The sequence below is a fragment of the Pogoniulus pusillus genome, chromosome 20, assembly GCF_015220805.1.
Source record: "Pogoniulus pusillus isolate bPogPus1 chromosome 20, bPogPus1.pri, whole genome shotgun sequence".
Classification (NCBI taxonomy): Eukaryota; Metazoa; Chordata; class Aves; order Piciformes; family Lybiidae; genus Pogoniulus; species Pogoniulus pusillus.
In genome coordinates this window covers 22934100-22954423 of record NC_087283.1, presented here as the reverse complement: position 1 = coordinate 22954423, position 20324 = coordinate 22934100, and the positions used below count along the sequence as shown (strand labels likewise).

Genomic DNA, 20324 nt, shown 5'->3' with positions numbered 1-20324 from the left:
CTCTTCCTCCGCCCCGGCTCTGCCCCGGCTCCTCCTCTTCCTCCCCTTCCTCTGCCCCGGCTCCTCCTCTTCCTCCCCTTCCTCCGCCCCGGCTCCTCCCCTTCCTCCGCCCCGGCTCCGCCCCGGCTCCTCCTCTTCCTCCCCTTCCTCCGCCCCGGCTCTGCCCCGGCTCCTCCTCTTCCTCCCCTTCCTCCGCCCCGGCTCCGCCCCGGTTCCTCCAGGGCTCTGCTCCGGCTCTTCTCGGCTCCTCCCCTCTCTCCCCCCCTGCGGCCGCTCCGCGCACGCCATGCCGCTGGACCACCGCCGCCTCCGCGGCCCGGAGGAGTCGCAGCCGCCGGAGCTGTGGGCGGGGGTGGCGGAGCAGGAGCAGGAGGACGGCGCCGCCCCGCGGGACCCCTACGCGCTCCGGCCGCTGTTCGCCCGGGCCGGGCTGCTGAGCCAGGCCGAGGGCTCGGCCTACGTGGAGCTGGGCGGCGGCACCAAGGTGCTGTGCGCCGCCTGGGGCCCGCGGGAGGCGGCCGAGCCCGGGGCGCCGGCGGAGGGGGGGCGGCTGCAGTGCGAGTTCCGCCGCGCCCCGTTCGCGGCCCGCGGGGCGCGCTGCAGGCCCGGCTCGGCGGCGGAGCGGGAGGCGGAGCGGGAGGCGGCGGCGGCGCTGCGGGAGGCGCTGGAGCCGGCGGTGCGGCTGGCCAGGTACCCGCGGGCCCGGCTGGCCGTCAGCGCCCTGCTGCTGCAGGACGGGGGCTCGGCGCTGGCCGCCGCCATCAGCGGCGCGGCGCTGGCGCTGGCGGACGCGGGCGTGGAGATGTACGACGTGGCCGTGGGCTGCGCCCTGTGCCGCGCCCCGGGGCCCGCCGGCGCCTGGCTGCTGCAGCCCAGCGAGGCCGAGGAGCGGCGAGCCGCGGGCCGCCTGACGCTGGCGCTGCTGCCCGCCCTCAACCAGGTGTCGGCCGTGCTGGGCAGCGGCCAGGGCAGCCCGCCCGACGCCTGGGCACAGGCGCTGCGCCTCGGCCTCGACGGCTGCCACCGCCTCTACCCCGTGCTGCGGCAGAGCCTGCTGCGGGCTGCGCGCCGCCGGGCCGCCGCCTCCACCGCCTCCACCACCGCCTCCACCGCCTCCACCACCGCCTCCACCGCCACCGCCTGAGCGCGCCCGGGCTGCCTCGGCTCACACACACCGGGCAGGCTGCTCTCGGGGCACGCCGGGGCCAGCCTGATCCACGCTGCCTGCTCCCAGAGACCTCCAGAGCCAGCCTGACCCACACCTTGTGCTCCCAGAGGCCTCCAGAGCCAGCCTGACCCACACCTTGTGCTCCCAGAGACCTCCAGAGCCAGCCTGATCCACACTGCCTGTTCCCAGAGGCCTCCAGAGCCAGCCTGATCCACACTGCCTGCTCCCAGAGGCCTCCAGAGCCAGCCTGATCCATGCTGCCTGCTCCCAGAGGCCTCCAGAGCCAGCCTGATCCATGCTGCCTGCTCCCAGAGACCTCCAGAGCCAGCCTGACCCACACCTTGTGCTCCCAGAGGCCTCCAGAGTCCTCCAGAGCCAGCCTGATCCACGCTGTCTGCTCCCAGAGACCTCCAGAGCCAGCCTGACCCACACCTTGTGCTCCCAGAGACCTCCAGAGCCAGCCTGACCCACACTGTCTGCTCCCAGAGGCCTCCAGAGCCAGCCTGACCCACACTGTCTGCTCCCAGAGGCCTCCAGAGCCAGCCTGACCCACACTGTCTGCTCCCAGAGGCCTCCAGAGCCAGCCTGACCCACACCTTGTGCTCCCAGAGACCTCCAGAGCCAGCCTGACCCACACTGCCTGCTCCCAGAGACCTCCAGAGCCAGCCTGATCCACACTGTCTGCTCCCAGAGACCTCCAGAGCCAGCCTGACCCACACTGCCTGCTCCCAGAGACCTCCAGAGCCAGCCTGATCCACGCTGTCTGCTCCCAGAGACCTCCAGAGCCAGCCTGATCCACACTGTCTGCTCCCAGAGACCTCCAGAGCCAGCCTGACCCACACTGCCTGCTCCCAGAGGCCTCCACCCCCAGCCTGACCCACACTGTGTGCTCCTGGAGCCTCCCCCGGAGCTGCCAGCAGAGCTTTCCCCAGGCTGCTTGCCCTCCGCCGCAGCTGCCCCCACAGCTGCCCCTGTGCTGCCCGAGCGTGCTGGAGCCCACGCGGGAGCCTCTGCTGCAGAAGACCTCTGGAGTGTCCCCCCCAGGACTGGTGGAGGCTCAGACTCCCCCGAGAACAGCCTCCATGCTGCCTCAGCCACCAGGGACTCTTTGTGGGACCCCACCCTGGTGTGGCCCCAGCACGGGGGTTGGGACCTTCACGCTGAGATGCCCCCCGTGCCCACCCTGCTGGCAGGGAGCAGGTGATGGCACAAGCTGTGGGTGGCTGGGCCCCGGTGCTCTGCAGGGCTGAGGCTGGCAGAGGAGGTGCTGCTGGGTTTTGCTAATAAAGGTTTGCCAAAGGGCCCTCCTGAGGGCAGGGCTCCGCTGGGGCTGCTGCCAGCGTCCCTGGCAGGCTGCGCTCAGAGGCTGCTGCTGGGCACTGAGGGCAGGGAATCATTGTCACATCATGGCATGGGTTGGGTGGGGAGGGTCCTGCCAGGGACCCTGCACTCAGCCAGAGCAGGCTGCTCACAGCACAACCAACCTCATGGTGCCAGCCAGGGGGCAGCTCCCACCTCTCTGGGCAGCCTGGGCCAGGCTCTCCCCTCCCTCAGTGCCAAACATTTCTCCCTTCACTCCCAAGCTCCCTCTCTCAGTTCCAACCACCCCCCCTTGGCCTGGCACCACAGGACCTGCTCCAGAGGCTGTCCCCAGCTCTCCTGGAGTCCCTCCCAGCACTGCAAGGCCACCAGAAGGTGTCCCTGGAGCCTTCTGCTCTGCAGGCTGCACCTCCCCAACTCTGCCAGCCTGACTCACAGCAGAGCCCTGCCAGCCCTGCTGTGTGGCCTCCTCTGGCCCTGCTGCCCACACTGTTGGGGGTCAGCCCAGGGCAGGGCTGGCAGCACTCGGTGCCAGCTCATCTCTAGCTCTGCACCCCAGCACCCCCAAGCCCTTGTGCTCAGGGCTGCTCCCCAGCCTGCCCTGACACCAGGGATTGCCCTGACCCAGGGGCAGGAGCTTGCCCTTGGCCTCGTTGAACCTCATGGGCTTCACTGCCTGTCTGCTGCCCCAGAGCCCAGGGCTGTGCCAGGTGGCACACAGAGATGGGGGACATGAAGGGGTGCTCCAGGCAGTGGCATGGCTGGGTAGGAGCCGAAGAACCAGGGGCAAGGCCTGGCCGTACTGTGTCTGTCCAGCAGTGTGCCTGGAGCAAAGCAGGCACAGCCAGAGCCCACCCCAGCGGGCACCCAGCTGGGCTGCAGCACTGGGCAGCACCGGGGGCACACTGCAGCCACCTCGGGCACAGCGGACCTGGCAGAGCTGCCCATAGGAGTCCTGCCAACCGCAGCCCCGCGCCGGGGCCCAGCACTGCCCGTGGAAAACCGGGAAGGGAAGGCTGTGGGAGCTGGGGCGACTGGGAGCAGCAGGGGCTGCACCACCCCACGGCTGCAGCAGCCCCGGGGCTGGGCCCAGCTCCTCCCTCCCCTGGCCCCGGGACCGCCGCTCGGAGCCCTGCTGGGCTGGATCCTGCTTCCAGGGCGCCGGGGTGGGATGCTGGGCAGCTCCTGGAGCCTTGCCAGCCTGCACCCAGGGTTGTGCCTCCATCCCTGGCATGGTGGTGCTGCAGGAGGGAGCAGGGCAGTGAGACTGGAGAGGAAGGGGGTCACAGGGTGGTGGGGTGCTTGGGTTGGAAGGGCTCAGGGGCAGCTTGGCAACACCTGACACCCCCGAGTCCTTCTCCAGGCTGCTCCTCACCCAGCCTGGCTCTGTGCTTGGCAGTGCCCTGCCCCAGCTGCAGGACCTTGCCCTTAGCTTTGCCGAACTCCACGAGGGTGGCTCGGGCGTATCCCTGCAGCCTGTCCGGGCCCCTCCGGATGGGTCCTTCCCTCCAGCTGTCAGCAGCACCACACAGCTTTGGTGCCATGGGCAGCCCTGCTGAGGGTGCCCCAGTGCCCACGTCACTGACAAAGCTGTTCATCCCCCCTGATCCCAATGCCCGCCCCAGAGGGACACCACTGCTCACTGCTCTCCATCTGGGCGCTGAGCTGTTGGCCAGGGCCCTCTGGGTGCAGCCATCCAGCCGAGCCCTCCCCAGCCAGAGGCCGCCCATCAGTCCATGCTGCTGCACTTTGGTGACCAGGACGCCGTGGGGCAGTGTCAGACTCCCTACCTGCTGTGGGCACATCTCCAGTGCTGCCTTCCTGGCAGCTCCTGGCCATGCTGCTCTGCCAGCTGGAGCTGCCCCACTCCAGAGCTTCCAGAGCAGGGGCCCAGAGCTGGCAGCTCCTCCTGGATTTCTGGTTTTGGGGAAGGGCAGGAGGACACCAAAGGGGTGCCAGGAAGGGGAGCAGCTCTGCTGCCCCTGCAGCAGCTTCTTCCCTTGGGTGCCCCATCCCCAGGAGCCCAATGCCAACTTGGGTGGCACAGAGGACCTCTGATGCTGAGGTCATTAGCCCTCAGGGGCACTTCCACCTCTGCAGTGCTGCTGCCTTTGCTCCTGCTCCTGCTGGGGGGCTTGGGCTGTTGAGCTGGCACCAAGATGCTGCCCACCACGGGCTGATGCTACTGCCCACCCTTCCAGCAGGATGGAGACCTCAGCCAAGGACCCCAGCCACGGTCGAGCACCCTGCCACAGGCCACCCGCACCGAGGGCACTGTGCTGCTGCAGCAGGGCACCCAGGCCAGCAGGGCTCTGCCAGCCCAGGACCATCGGCCCTGTGTCTGGGCTCCTCTCCCGTGGTGGCAGGGGGGCACACCCCTGCCCTGGGGGATATGGGACGGGGGCATCCCCATGCCGAGGAGACATCCTTGTCCTGGGGGTGGGAGGGTGGTACTGGGATGTCCTTCCAGTGCTAGAACATCTCTGCCCTGGGGGGGTGGTGGCAATGGTGTGGGGCAGTGATGGCAGAGGACCATCCCTGACCTGGGGGCATCCTGAGCTGGGAGGACATTCCTGTCCCGGGGGTGACGGCATGGGGGCATCGCTGCGCTGGGGAGGTGATGGTGCGAGGGACACCCTGACCCTGCATCCCTGTCCCTGGCGCTGTCCCTGTCTCTCGGTCACGGACACTGGCACTGGGGCACGCAGGGCATCCCTGTTCCGCGGGGTGACGCTCTGGGGCCATGCTGGTGCTGGGAGGGCATCCCTGCCCCGGGGAAGTGGCGAGGGCAGGATCAGGGCATCCCCGTACCGTGAGCGCATCGCAGCCCTGGGGAGCGACTGGCTGCGGGGTGGAAGCAGCTCGGTACCGGGAAGGCACTCGTGTCCCGTGGAGGGGCACCAGGAACTGGCCCTGCTCGGGGCGGAGGGCTCCGGGGGGTTCAGCAGCAGGGCACCCCAACTGCAGGGACAGGCAGATCGGGACCAGAGCATCTCCGAGGGCCGATCCCGGACTGGGGAGGGCACTTGAGGTAGGGGGTCGGGGGTACTCACATCTCCGCCGCCCAAGAACGACATCGCCCCCCACAGCCCTCGGCCCCGGTGCTCTGCCGTCGGCCCTAGCACCGGCGGGCGAGAGCGGACCGCGGCTGCAGCAGCGCGGCGGGGGCAGGACGGCAGGGAGGGGACAGCCCCGCCCCGGCTCGTCCTCGGCGCAGCGGCGATCTACGGCAGCGGAGCCGCTGGGAACCGCGGGGCTGAGCCTCGGCTTGCCCCGAGCCGGCGGAGGAGCGGATGTGCTGGGCCGTCCTCCCTCCTCATCCTCCATCCCCACCCCCATCCTCCATCCCATCTCCATCCTCATCCTCCACCCTCATCTTCCATTCCCACTCTCATCCTCTCTTCTCAGCCTTCGTTCTCCATCCTCCATCCCCATCCTCCATCTCCATCTTCAGCCTGTCATTCACTCTTCATCCCTTACCTCCATGCTTCATCCTCATCCTCCGTCCTCATCCCCATCCCCCTCGGGCTCCTTCTCCCATCTCCTGCCTCCTCACCACCCCTGCCAGGTGCCAGCTTGGGGACAGCACTGCTGTGTCCCCTCCCAGAGGCACTCACTGACACCCCCCAGTCCCGGGGGCACAGGTCTGCCCCTGGCACGTGTGGTGCTGCAGCTCGGGGCCCTGCTGGGGCTGAAGAAGCAGCTGTGGGCTGCTCCAATCCCCTCCAACCCCACCCCGGGCACCGGAGACATCAACTGAGCCAGCAGCCAAGCTGGGCACAGATACTGTGACCCCAGCAGCTGCTGCAAGGCTGGAGCTGCAGGGAGCACCCAGCGTGGGCAGCAGGCAAGCTGTGACTGAGGCAGAGTCTGGTGGGTCCTGGGGGAGGAAGGAGCCAAAAGGTCTTTATTAGGCTGGCAGCAGACAGTGAGGCACTGAGGGGTGGTGAGGGGTCAGGGATGGTGAGGGGTCAGGGGATGGTGAGGGGTCGGGGATGGTGAGGGGTCAGGGGATGGTGAGGGGTCAGGGATGGTGAGGGGCCAGGGATAGTGAGGGTCAGGGATGGTGAGGGGCCAGGGGATGGTGAGGGTCAGGGATGGTGAGGGGCCAGGGGATGGTGAGGTGCCAGGGGATGGCGAGGGGTCATGGATGGTGAGGGGCCAGGGGATGGTGAGGGCCAGGGATGGTGAGGGTCAGGGATGGTGGTGACCCCACAGTGCCACCAACTCGGCCTGGGACCACGGCTCAGAGCTGAGCCCAGTCCTGCACTGAGCTGTGCTGAGACCCCCAGAAGCCTCCTTGGATCTCCTGTGGCATCGGGATCACAGCCTGGGCACAGCCCAGCTGCCATTTCCCTGCCCTGAGGGCTCTCATGGTGTGATGGCAGCAGAGGAAAGTGAGGGGCAGAAGATGCCATCCTGAGGCTGCTGGTGTAGAGCATGGACCCTTCTTGCCAGGGCACAGCACCTTGGGTACCTCATCCTGTACATGGAGGAGTCCTAAAAGGTACCCTGAGCCATGGCCAAGGCTTGGCATGGCACCAGAGGATTCTCCTGAGCCAGAGTCTGGGTCTGCATGGCAATGGGGTCCTCCTGAGCCACGGTCCAGCCTTGGCATGGCAATGAGGTCCTCCTGAGCCATAGTTTGGTGTTGGCACAGCACCAAGGTCCTCCAGAGCTACAGGCCTGGCACAGTGGCCAAGGCTGCCAGCTTAGGGGTCCTGCTGCCACAGGGAGATGTGCTCCTGAGCTGCGATGGGACATGCAGAGTCAGGAAGGGTGCAGGGCGCGGGCAGGGCTGCTGGAGCAGGCCGGGGGCAGCAGTGCCCGGGCGGGCGGCGCGGGGCACCGCGGCGGGCAGCGCTCACCCAGGTGGCAGATGTAGCGGTTGCGGGTCCGGCAGCGTTGGTCGTTCCAGTTGAAGGCAGCTGAGGCCTGCATCTCCACGCAGTTCCCAAACCTGTGCCCCACGGCAGCGCGGCGGTGAGGCCGTGCCAGCCTGGTGCCACTGCGCAGCCACCGCGCCGGGGCTGGCATCCGGCGGGCACTTACCCCTGGTTGTCTGGCTGCCCGAAGGCAAAGCTGGTGAAGGAGGAGGCCTCACCCACATCCCAGCGGAAGGAGGCCTTCGAGGTCTTGTAGGTGAGACCTGGGCCAGTGGGACACGAGCGGGACGTGGGGTGGCACACGGGCACAGCCTGGGCACCTGCACCCTGCCCTGCCATCAACACTCACCGATCCAGAAGTTGCCAGTCTCGAAGTCAGTGTCTGCCACCCTGTTGCCACTCTCCAGGCGGCTGAGGTAGAATGCCAAGATGTCCTGCACCTTCTGGGTCCTGACCTGTGCCAGCACTGCCCCCTTCTCCTGAGGACAAGCAGCAAGCTGGCAGACGGCTTCATAGATCCACAGGTTGGAAGGGACCTCACAGATCAGCCAGCGCCAACCCCTGCCATGGGCAGGGGCACCTCCCACCAGCACAGGCTGCTCAAGGCCTCACCCAGCCTGGCCTGGAACACCTCCAGGGAGGTGGTGGATCCACAACCTCCCTGGGCAACCTGTGCCAGTCTCTCCCCACCCTCACTGCCAACAATTCCTCCCTCCTCTTCACTCTCCCTCTCCCCTCTCCCAGCTCCAAGCCATTCTCCCTCCTCCTGGCACTGCCAACCCTTGCCCAAAGTCCCTCCCCAGCTCCCCTGCAGCCCCTTCAGGCGCTGCAAGGCTGCTCTCAGCTCTCCCTGCAGCCTTCTCCTCCCCAGGCTGCACAGCCCCAACTCTGCCAGCCTGTGCCCACAGCAGAGCTCCTCCAGCCTCTGAGCATCTCTGTGGCCTCCTCTGGACCCTCTCCAGCAGAGGTGACCCAGAGAGGCTGACGCTGGGGCTGTGAGTCACAGCTGGCAGAGGGAGTCCCAGGAGTGTCCTGGGGACTCACCTGGCACTTGACCTTGGCACCATAGTAGGTGTCAGCCTCGGAGGACACCATGAAGCAGTCACCGTCAATGCGCAGGTCACAGGTGTGGAAGGGGAAGCGAATCCTGGCTGAGGGCACAGGGAGGGGATGGTGTGGGCAGAGCTGGGCCCACCACAGGGCCCCGAGCCCCGCTGCGGGGGGGTCCCTGCCCGCAGGTGCCCAAAGCCAGGCCGGTGCCACGGCGAAGGTGGGCACAGACTCACTGCCGCACTCGGGGCCACCGTAGCCTGCGTGGCAGAGGCAGGAGCACTCCTCCTTCCGCAGCGTCCCGTGCAGGCACTGCCCACTGCACCGCACTGTGGGCAACACAGGCTGCTGGGCGGGGGGGCTGCAGCCTCCCCACTGCTCACACTGCACTGGGGATGGCCTGGGCATGCTGTACACAGGCACTGAGCATGTGGTGAGCGCTGCGCTGCACTGCACTGGCTGTGCACTGCATCAGCCATGCACTGCCTGCACTGCACTGACACCCCCCCCACCAGCCGGGCAGGGGCATGCACTGCAGCCACACTGCGCACACAGCAGCCACACAGATGGCACTGGAGAGGAAGGGGTGGTGTGAGTGGTGGAGTGCCCCTCACCTTGGCAGTAGCGGCCGGTGTAGGCAGGGGGGCAGTGGCACTGGCAGGTGCCCATGTCGAGGTGGCCGCCATTCCTGCAGCTCATGCGACAGGGGTTGCGGGGCACCTCTGGGCAGGGCAAAGAGCGTCCTGGGTGCCCTGGGGCGTTGCAGGCGCCAGGGCGGGAGCAGGTGGGAGCAGGGGGCACAGAGACTCACCGCAGAGGCCACCGCCGTGGTCCCAGGACTTGAAGCAGCCAGAGAGGGCAGCGGTGCAGAGGGAGCACCAGGGGCCCTGCTGGTAGGGCACCACAGGCATCCCTGCCACCTCCCAGTTGCCCCTGTGGTGGCAGGCAGCTGCCCAGCTCGGTGCCCTGCCCGCTGCGGGACACGCCCCCTTGGGGGACACGACCCCGCCCACATACCCCGCCCTGACTCACTCCACAAGCCACGCCCACTTATAAACAATATAGCCCCAGCCAGCCCCACCCACCCCGAGGTGAGGCCCCACCCCATCCCCTCACCACACACCCCCATTGGCCAGCCTGGACACACCTCTCTAGAGACCCTACCCAACCCCAGGAGGAGAATTCCTCTGGGCTCCACCCAATCCCCATGTGCCCCTTTCCAGTCCCGCCCCAGAGGCCACGCCCACTTGTACAGGCCCCTCCTCCTGCGTACAGCCACGCCCCCTCCGCACTCACTCCTCCCACAAAGCCCCACCCTCAAATAGGCCCCGCCCCTTGCCCCCGCTGCCCATGGCCCCGCCCTCATCTTAACCCCGCCCATCTACAATGCCCTGCCCCCTCCACAGGCTCCTCCCCAATAGGCCCCACCCCCACAGCCTGCCAGAGCCTCTCATAGGCCCCTCCCCTCCCACGCATAGCCCCGCCCCCAAGGCATGGCCTCGCCCCTCCCCACAGGCCCCGCCCCACCCGCTCACAGCCCCGCCCCCTGCCCGTGCCCGCGGCCCTTACCCGGGGGCGTAGGCGCAGGCGAAGGCTTCTCCGCGGCCGTGGCAGCGGCGCCGCCCGCAGCCCAGCCGCCCCGCCGTGGCCCACACCAGCTGGGGCAGAGCGGGCGTCAGCACCGGCCCCGCGGCCCGACAGCCGCCGCGCCCTCCCTGCGCCGCGCCCTCCCTGCGCCGTGCCCACCTGAGTGTAGTGGCGGCAGGTGGCATTGCGGGCACAGCGCCCGCTGCCGTAGTCGTAGCGCTTTCCCTCGGCGAACCACCGCTCCAGCACGGCCGCGAAGCCGCCGGGGCCGGCCGGCAGCAGGGCCTCGCTCCAGCCCAGCTGCGGGGCTGGCGCCGGTGCGGGGCCCTGCAGGCAGCTGGCCGCCCGTGCCCCCGCCAGCCGGCCCAGCTCCTCGCTCCACTCCTGCGGGGTGTGCCCTCAGCTGCCCAGGGGTCCGGGGACAGCCGCCGTGGGCACGGAAGGGAGCCGTCCCGGCGCGGGGCTTGGGGCTCAGCAGACCATGGGGAGGACCGGGGGACGTCGGAGGGTTGGCATGGGACTGTGAACGAACAGCCCCGGCCTGGCAGCATGCGCGTGTGCGGGGATCAGGGCACATGCAGGGCTATCGTGACATGGGGGGGGACCTTGCCCCTGGTGCGCGGAGGAGCAGGGTGATGATGGGACAGCGACAGCCACCAGAAGAGGCGGCAGAACCCCACAGGGGGTGCCAGGGACCAGCCTCGTCCTTGGGGCGTGCAGGACTGCGGTGATCAGCAGACATCGAAAGGCACCGCGGGACGCGGGGACGCCCCAGGGCCAACCTTGTCCTTGGCATGTGCAGGTGTGGCAGGATCAGGGCACATCGAGCGCCGTGACAGGGCACGGGGGACACCCCAGAGAAGCAGCCCTGCTCCTGGTGCGCGTACGTGGGGCGGTCAGGGGACACTGCGGGGCGTCACAGGACGGGGGGGGCTCACCAGCTTCTGCATGTTGGCAGCAGGAGGCTGCACTTTGCTCCTCAGTTTGTTGTGCAGGGAGAGCACCAGGAAGGCCTCTTTCACGCTGAGAGCTGGGGGCGGGGAGACGACAAAGGGGGTCAGGGTCGGAGCCGAGATGGACGTGGGCAGGAGATGAACTCTTCGGGGGCCTTGGGAGCAGCCAAACCACTCCCACAGCCCCCCAAAGGGTCTGGCCTCTGCCGGGGATAGGGAGAAGGCACCCGGGTCTCCATGGAGACTTGAGGGGACAGAAGAAAGCACTTTTGGGCTGCAAGCACAAAAGGGGCAGAGACCGGGGGGGAGGCAGCCCGCTGAGCCCCCGTCTCGCACGGGTGGGCTGAGACCGTCAGGAATGTACCCACCACCCCCCTCCTCATCTCTGCCCTGCCAGCACCCAGAGCCCGCCGGGCTGGACTCATCACTAACCCCTATCACCAGTCCCATCACTGCCCTCCCAGCTCCATCCCCTCACCAGCTTCGTGCCATTGCCAGCCTGAACCCCCCACCTCCATCCCACCGCCAGTCGCTGAGACCACTCCCCCCACCTCCATCCCATCAGTAGCCCAATGCCCCCCAGCAATATCCCCTCACCAGGTCAATGCCATTACTAGCCTGGCCCCCCAACCTCCAGTCCCTGACATCCTCCAGCACCATCCCACCACGAGCCTCATTCCATCACCAACCTCAGCCCCCCAGTCGCATCCCATCACCAGCCCCATGCCCCCTCCCCAAACCCATCCTATTCCATCCCCAGCCTCCGTGAACCACCAAGACCCCACTGCCACCCCTGAGTGCCCATCACCCCTCTGCCACCCCTCCACCACCCTACCCTGACCACAGGGCACAGGGCTTAGGGTGCTCCTACCCCCCCCAGCCATCTACCCCCCCAGCAGATCCCCACGACCCCTTCCCATTACCTCCCGGAGCCGACACAGCCAACTTCTCGAGGGCATCCGACCTCGTCTCACCCACCCTCCACATCAGGAGGTTCCAAACTAGCGGCACCAAGAGCTTCACGCAGGTGCCTGGGCTGGGGGGGTCCCAGCCCGGCATGGCTGCGGTGAGAAGGGAGCAGCCCCGCGGCAGGCGCAGTGTCGGGGCGGGCTCGGCCGCGCTGCCGGGGGGTGTGTGTCTGGCTGCGGGATTTGATCCTATTCAGGGCTGCAGACAGGCCCCACCGGGCAGCTCCAACAAAAGCCTGGCGGGTGAGGGACGGCTCTGTCACAACTGCTGCTCGCTGGGGCGGACGCGGCAGACAGCTCCCGGGCTGCTGCGCTGCAGCCCCGCCGCGACGCCCCGCAGCAGGGCCAGCACCCCCTGCCCTCAGCCCCAGTCCCGCTGCCGAGCTGTGGTCAGGATGGGACGACAGGGAGGAGAAGGGCTCCCAAACAGCACCCATTTTGGATCACTTGCATGCCAAGGGATTGGGGCAGGGGGGAGAAGCTAAGGGGCTCCCTGCTGCCAGCCTTCCTCCTGCCCCATGAATTAAACATGCCAGGGAGGTAACAGACACCGCTGCGGGCACCAAGCCAAGTACTCGAGAGCTGGGCAGCAGGGATGCGGGGTGGGAGCATGTGAGGGACCGGGGGCCAGCGGTGGGAGAGATGCTGGGCTTGGGGGGGCAGGTCTCAGCAGGGCAGGTGGCTCTGGGCCATTTTTACCCCAATGGCTCTGCCCAGTGCTGAGGGGCTGTGGGTGCTCCCCTGACACAGGCTCATGTGTGGGCTTCAGAGGTCCCTGCTTGGGGATGGCAGGGGGACAGGGACATGCTGCCATGCCCCTTCCTCTGGGCTGCCAGGGAGGAGGGACAGGGAGTACCCAACCCATCAGCAGAAATCCGGCTCTGAGAGCCTTCAGCCTCCTCCCCCTGAACCCAACCCCAGCCCGGGCCTGGACCTCAGCCCTCAGCCAGACCCTCCTGTCTGTAGGGTCCTAAACCCTTGGTGCTGCTCCTGACATTTACAAAGGTTAATGCCCAAACCCAGGACCTCACCTTAGCCCTACCCTCTGACCCTAAACCCAGTTCTAACTCTAGTGCTAACCCCAAGCCCAACCCTGCCTAACCCTAACTCTGACCTCTGCCTTTATCCCCAGCCCCAACCCTGACCCTAACCCTAACCCTAAACTCTATCTGCAAGCCTAACCCCAACCTGCCCCTACCCCTGCCCCTAATGTGACCATGAATCCAACCTGCCCTCAGCTCACAGTCACAGAATGGCTTGGGCTGAGGAAGCTCTCTGAGAGCACCCAGGCCAGCAGCAGCCCAACCCCACCCTGGGCACCAAACCCTCTGCCCAGGTGCCATGGCCACACAGCTCTGCAGCACCTCCAGCCAGGGGCACTCCACCATTCTCCTGGGCAGCCTCTGCCAAGCCCTGACCACTGCACCAGCAGAGACATTTCTCCTCCTCTCCAAACTAAGCCTCCCCTGGCACAATTCCAGCCCAGGTCCTCTCCTCCTGTCCCCTGAGCCCAGGGGGCAGAGCCCAGCCCCAGCTGGCTGCAGCCTCCTCTCAGGGAGCTGCACAGAGCAATGAGCTCTGCCTCAGCCTCCTCTGCTCCACACTGCACACCCCCAGCTCCCTCAGCTGCCCCTCCCCAGCCCTCTGCTCCAGACCCTTCTCCACCTTTGGTGCCCTTCTCTGGACCTGCTCCAGTTCCTCAATGTCCTTCTGGGAGTGTGTGGCCCAAAACTGAACCCAGTACTCCAGGTGCAGCCTCACCAGTGCCCAGTACAGGGGCATGATCTTTGCCTTCCTCCTGCAGCAGAGCCCCAGGGTGCCCCCCAGGCTCTACCTGAGCCAAGCTCGCTGCAGTGAAGCTGTGCCCAGCCTGTGGTGCTGCCTGGCTGCCTTCTTCAGCAGATCCAGCCCCACCAGAGAGCTGGAGCCCACAGCTGACCCCAAAGCCATCCCTTCTCCCAGGAGACTTTCCCACGCTGAGCAGACACCCAGGATTAGCCTCCTCCTGCCCCCCTGCGTGCCAGGGAGCCCTGGAGCCGTGCGGGGAGTACCCAGCACAACCAGTAGGCTGTGACAGCCACCGCCTGGCCCCAGCATCTTCTGGCCCTGTGACCTGAAAGGCCTCAAAGCCTCTGATGTACGGCGAGGGAAAGCAAGGGAAAGGAGGGACTGGTGCCAGTGCCAAGGAGAAAATTTCCTACAGCTCAGCCTGGGCCAGGGGAAAGAACAACAAACAGGCGGGAAGGGGACAGATAAATCCCAGCCGCACGGGGCAGAGCCGAGCTCTGGCATCTCCTTCCTGCACCCCGTGTGGCCAGATCCAGCCCCGGCGCCATGCTTCTCATCCCACTGCCAGCCTGGCTGGCCCTGGGCATCCTGCAGCTGCCTCTCTTCAGCACCCAGGTAAGGACCTCCCTTCTCCCCCTCCAGCCCCTTGCAGGCCATCCACTGGGAGCTTCTCGGCACACACCTTACACCACCCACAGAATCCCAGCGTGGTGAGGGTTGGAAGGGATCTCTGGAGATCCTCCAGTCCAATCCCCCTTGCTAAAGCAGGGCACCCACAGCAGCCCACCCAGGATCACAGTGCCCAGCTGGGTTTGCAACTCTGCAGAGAGGGAAACTCCACAGCCTCTCTGGGCAGCCTGCTCCTGGCCTCCAGCACCCTCACACCAAACAACCTTCTCCTGCTCACCTGGAACCTCATGGGTGCCACTTTGTGCCCACTTCCCCTTGTCCTGACCCTGGGCACCACTGACAAGAGTCTGGCCCCAGCCTCCTGCCCCCACAGCTCCTTTAGCTCTTGCTGAACACTGCTCAGCTGCCCTCTGGGGCTGCTCTTCTGCAGGCTCTCAGCCCCAGGGCTCTCAGCATTTGCTCCTCACAATGCTTCTCCAGGCCCCTCAGCAGCTCTGCAGCCTGCCCTGGACTCTCTCTGCAAACTCTTCCTTGATTCTCTTGAACTGGGGAGACCAGGACTAGAGCAAGGACTCCAGATGTGGCCTCAGCCCCTGGTCGTGTCCTTCAGGTGGGGAGTATTAGCACAGCCACAGTGCCTGCAGGGCTGCCCAGGCTTGGCAAGAGCTGTCATGGGACTTCTCCCCTGGAACAGCAAGATGATTCTAAACCTACCCAGGGCATTCAAACTGCTCTTCAGCATCCAAGTGCCCGGGCAGGACTGGGCAGAGGGGCTGAGGCCGGAGCAGATACGGATCCAGGAGCAGATGGGGAGAAAGAGGCTCTGCTCAGGGCAGAGCATCCCAGCCAGCCCCAGAGCTGCTGCCTGCTTGGAAGAGTGTGCGGCAGGGTGGCGTTGGGAGCCCGGCAGTGACATCCTTGTGTGCCCCTAGGAGTGCCTGAGCCCGCAGCAGGTGCTGGGCGCGGTGCGGCAGATGCAGAAGCTGCTGGCAGCGCAGGAGGCTGCCCAGCTGCGGGGCGTGCGCGGGCTGCGGAAGCAGCTCAGCCTGCTCCAGAGCCGCCTCCAGACAACGGCCACCAAGCGCAACGGTAACCCGGGACGGGGCACCCCCGCCGGGGGGGGGCGTCCCCGCGGGGCCGGCCTTGACGCCCCGCTCCTTGGCAAGGATGCCCAGCCTCACCCGTGCCCGTCTGCCCGCAGAGACGTGCCCGCCGCTGGCGGTGCCGCCGCACGGGCGGCTGCTGGGCCGCAGCGTGCGGGTGGGCCACGACCTCCACTTCGTCTGCGACGCAGGGTTCCGGCTGGTGGGCTCGGAGACGCGGACCTGCCGGCACGACCGCAGCTGGAGCGGCACCCAGCCCTCCTGCAGAAGTGAAGTGGGGCGGGCTTGGGGTGCCGTGGGCACAGCCCTGCCCGCGGGGACCCTCTCACCTCCCTCCCATTGCTGCGCTGCCCTGGCAGCGGGCATTGCAGCCCAGCGGCTGGGCAGCAGGACGGGGTGGGGGTGGCTCCCTCCAGCCGGCCTTCAGGAGATCCTTCTCCCTAGGTATCGATGACTGCTCCAGCAACCCATGTGCCAACGGTGGGACCTGCGTGGACGGCGACCAGAGCTACACTTGCCTCTGCCCGCGGGGCTGGTCCGGCCCCAGCTGCCAGAGCCCCGTCTATGCCTGTAGGTGCCCAGGTTTGAGCTGCGGAGGACGGGGATGCTCACGGGGACAGCACCCGGCCACGCTGCTCCCTTTCCCCGCTTCCCTGGCAGCCTCCTGGGAGCTCAGCCCCCCCCCATATCCCTGTGCCCCCCGCCGCAGCAGTGACACCCGCTCCCGCCCGCAGACTGGGTGACTCCGAACGCCACCTCCTTCAGCCGCCAGCCTCGCTGTGCCGAGGCCCGCTCGGGCTCCCGGCGCTGCAGCTGCGACTCTGGCTTCCAGCTGCGAGCCAGCGGCGTCTGCCGTGGTAAAGGGGGGGCTGAGGGTGGTGAGGAGAAGGGAAACGGGGGCTTGGCGGTGACGGGACCCTCAGCCATGCCCTACTCTGTCCTCCAGACGTGGATGAGTGTCAGCTCTTCCAGTCCGGCCCCCAGACTCGGCTTTGCGTCCACAGCTGCCTCAACCTCCCTGGCTCCTACCGCTGCCTCTGCCCCCCCGGCTACCTGCTGCATGCAGACGGCAACACCTGCGAGGGTAAGGGCAGGGAGCACCCCGAGGGATCAGGGGTGCAGAAGGGAGCAGCAGGGAGAGCCCCGCTCGCCCCCTGTCACTGTCACAGATGTGAACGAGTGCACCGAGAGGCAGCACAACTGCACCCAGGGCGACCTTTGCATCAACACCTTCGGGGGCCACCGCTGCGTGCGCCCCAAGTGCCCCCCCCCGCGCCACAACACCAGCTACGTCAAGACCTCTGCCTTGTGAGTACTGCACCTGCCTCAGGCTGTGCCATCTTACCCGTGGGATAGGTCCTGTGCAGCCCTGGGCGCCGATGTCGTGTCACCTAGGGGCAGAAGAGAGCATGCCAGCCAAACTGCCCCCTGGGGTATGCTTGGCACACTCGCCAAAGGTCTTGGGATGCCAGTGACTGGGGGTGTGGGGAGGAGCACCCCAGCATATGGTGGCTTTATGCAGGACCACAGCCCTCCAAAGCCCTAGGCTGTGGGGGAATGGCACTGGTTTGCCCTCACCTCACAAACCCGTGGTGCCATCCAGCAGCCTCTTTGGCCCCACTCTTGGGATTAAGCCCTCCTGCGGCCAAGCACCAGCCGAGCGGAGGGGCAGCGCCGCTCCGGACAGCCTCCTCTGCAGGGGGCACACCTGAGCCTGGCTGCCTGGGTCCGGCAGTGGCACACCTGAGCCTGGCTGCCTGGGTCCGGCAGTGGCACACCTGAGCCTGGCTGCCTGGGTCCGGCAGTGGCACGCCGCAGCCTGGCTGCCTGGGTCCGGCAGTGGCACGCCGCAGCCTGGCTGCCTGGGTCCGGCAGTGGCACACCTGAGCCTGGCTGCCTGGGTCCGGCAGTGGCACGCCGCAGCCTGGCTGCCTGGGTCCGGCAGTGGCACACCTGAGCCTGGCTGCCTGGGTCCGGCAGTGGCACGCCGCAGCCTGGCTGCCTGGGTCCGGCAGTGGCACACCTGAGCCTGGCTGCCTGGGTCCGGCAGTGGCACGCCGCAGCCTGGCTGCCTGGGTCCGGCAGTGGCACGCCGCAGCCTGGCTGCCCTGGGTCGCCCTGGCATAGGAGCAGGTGGGGCTGGCTGGGGCTGCCGCCTGGCGCACGGGCAGGGCTCGGCAGCAGGGCTGCGGGCAGCCCCGCACTGAGCGGTGGGACCCCTCTGTCCTGGCAGCCAGTGCGAGCGGAACCCCTGCCCCACGGAGAGCCGAGCCTGCCGCCTGGCCGCCACCTCCATCTCCTTCCACTACCTGCCACTGCAGGCCAACCGCACGGTGCCCCACGTCCTCTTCACCATGTCCGCCACCCACGCGGGGGGGGACAGCCTGCGCTTCGCCGTGGCGGGCGGCCGCGGGCAGGAGGTCTTTGCGGTGCGGCGCTCCGGCCGGCAGACAGCGGAGCTGCTGCTCAGCAGCCCCGTGGCGGGGCCGGCCACGCTGGAGGTGGAGCTGGAGATGAGCGAGTTCTCCCGCGGGCTCCTGCTGGGCAAGCACATCTTCAAGGTCACCACCTTCGTGTCCGCCTACGAGTTCTGAGCTTCTTCGGAAGCGGCCGTGGGGCAAGCCGGGGTCTCTCCTGGGGGGTGTCGGTGTGGGTTCAGCTCAGGGGTGCCAGTTCTTGTCCCGCGGCAGAGGTCCCGCTCCTGTACTGCTTGCTCAGGGCTGGCAGGGCAAAGCCAGCGCGGCAGAAACGCTGCCTGGTGCCAAGGCTGCAAGGAAAACCCCGGGGGCGATGTGGGGAGCAGCCTGGGGCTGCCTGCCTCTGCTGCCTCCCCTTGGCTCTGCCCTCATGGCACCGGGAGGGGCCAGCAGAGCGAGCTGGTGGCATGTGGCGTTTGGGTCCAGCTCCTTCTATCTTGTAACCTCCAATAAAGGAAGAGATGCAGGAATGGTGTCCTTCTTCCTCGGTGCCAGCTGTGGGAGAGCAGCCTGTGCTCCTGGGGACAACTGGGGGCTCTGGGCACAGCAGGGTCCCTGTAGATCTCAGGGTACCAGTAGAGCTGCCAAGCCCACCCAGGATCGTGTAGTGTCCATATTCCTCACAGAAGCCACACTGAAGAGCATCCCAGTTCAGGACTGGGAGGGGAGCTGAAGATGCTGCCTTGCACAGCCAAGCTTGTCCCCAGCCTCTTTGTCAGGTGCCCAGGAAGGGCAGCAGGGCTCCCTGGCACCAGGTGAGCAGGGGACAGAGACCAGGAGACTTCCCTCTGCAACGGCCATGGCAAGAGGCAACCATGCAGGCAGTCAGCACCGAGCGCTTGAACTGTTCCCCTCCTCTTGACTCAGGGAGGGTGGGCAGTGAGGAAAACAAAAGTGAAGACCCTTCCTGCTCCTCGGGCACCCCCTGCCACCCCTGGGCACGTGGAGAGCTGATTCTGCCCCTCTGCTCTGCTGAGACCTCACCTGCACTGCTGTGACCTCACCTGCACTGCTGTGTCCAGCTAAGGGGCCCACAATGGAAGGACATGAATCTGCTGGAGAAGGTCCAGAGGAGGCCACAGAGATGCTCAGAGGCTGGAGCAGCTCTGCTGTGGGCACAGCCTGGCAGAGTTGGGGCTGTGCAGCCTGGAGGGGAGAAGGCTCCAGGCAGAGCTCAGAGCTGCAGTGCAACACCTGCAGGGGAGCTGCAGGCAGGCTGGGGAGGGACTGCTCAGAAGGGGCTGTGGGGACAGACTGAGGGCAATGGTTTGGAGCTGGAGCAGGGCAGAGTTAGGTTGGGTATCAGGAGGGAGTTGTGCCCAGGGAGGGTGGGGAGAGCCTGGCACAGGGTGCCCAGGGAGGTGCTCGAGGCTCTGTCGATGGAGACATCCAGGCTCAGCCTGGCTGTGTCCCTGTGCAGCCTGCTCTGGCTGGAGCTGTCCCTGCTGCCTGCAGGGAGGACAAGGTGCCCTTGGAGGGTCCCTTCCAGCCGTGGGCAGCCTGTGAGGATGTGAATCTGGAGAGCCATCAGCAGCTGGAGGTTGAAAAGGTGATAAGGGCCTTTGGGGACAGCAGACGAAGCACAGGCTGCCCTGGGACACCTTCCCTGCACACACAGAAGCCTTCTCAGGCATGCGGCTGGCTGGGCTCTGTCGGTGCCCCTCACACAAAGCCTCTGCTGTGCACAGCCCTCAGGCAGCCCATAAAGGCCTCCTTGTGTGCCCACGGCCGCTGCTGCCATCCGCTCGCTCTGCCAGCTCCTGGGGCTGCGGTGCTGAGGGGAGGGGGAAGCTGCCCTCGGGGCTGGGCTGGCTGGGCTCAGGCACAAAAATCCACAGCTGGCCCCTGCCCACCGAGAAAAGAGGCTGCCATGGGAAGGAGAGGATCATAGGTTCATGGAATGGGTTGGGGTTGGAAGGGATCTCAAAGCTCAGCCAGTGCCAACCCCCTGCTATGGGCAGGGGCACCTCCCACCAGCACAGGCTGCTCAAGGTCTCTTCCAGCCTGGCATTGAACATCTCCAGGGAGGTTGTGGAGCACAGAAGCACAGAATGGGATCTTCTTCTGTGCTCCACAACCTCCCTGGGCAGCCTGTGCCAGTCTCTGCCCATCCTCACTGACAACAATTTCTTCCTCCTCTCCCCTCTCCCAGCTCAGAGCCATTCTCCCTCCTCCTGGCACTGCCAGCCCTTGCCCAAAGCCCCTCCCCAGCTCCCCTGCAGCCCCTTCAGGCACTGCAAGGCTGCTCTCAGCTCTCCCTGCAGCCTTCTCCTCCCCAGGCTGCACAGCCCCAACTCTGCCAGCCGTTCTCTAACCCTTCCGAGGCTGGTGCCAGTCTGCTTCCTTAGCCCACACGTCCGTGGCACTGAAACACCTTCAGGCCCGGGGACTCCA

General features: G+C 67.0%; 2 protein-coding genes across 2 annotated transcripts; both read left to right on the top strand.

The window, feature by feature from the left end:
• The first annotated feature begins 70 nt into the window (after nucleotides 1-70).
• On the top strand, nucleotides 71-2561 carry EXOSC6 (exosome component 6). The gene has a single exon (XM_064160645.1). It carries the CDS (start codon nucleotides 287-289, stop codon nucleotides 1142-1144), a length of 858 nt encoding a protein of 285 aa, XP_064016715.1. The 5' UTR covers nucleotides 71-286; the 3' UTR covers nucleotides 1145-2561.
• Nucleotides 2562-13956: 11395 nt separating this feature from the next.
• Nucleotides 13957-18385, top strand: LOC135184644 (fibulin-7-like). The gene is made up of 8 exons (XM_064160643.1): nucleotides 13957-14335; nucleotides 15283-15439; nucleotides 15552-15722; nucleotides 15898-16023; nucleotides 16188-16310; nucleotides 16400-16537; nucleotides 16623-16761; nucleotides 17687-18385. The coding sequence occupies exons 1-8, from the start codon at nucleotides 14267-14269 to the stop codon at nucleotides 18045-18047; spliced, it is 1284 nt and encodes a 427-aa protein (XP_064016713.1). The 5' UTR covers nucleotides 13957-14266; the 3' UTR covers nucleotides 18048-18385.
• The last annotated feature ends 1939 nt before the right edge of the window (nucleotides 18386-20324 follow it).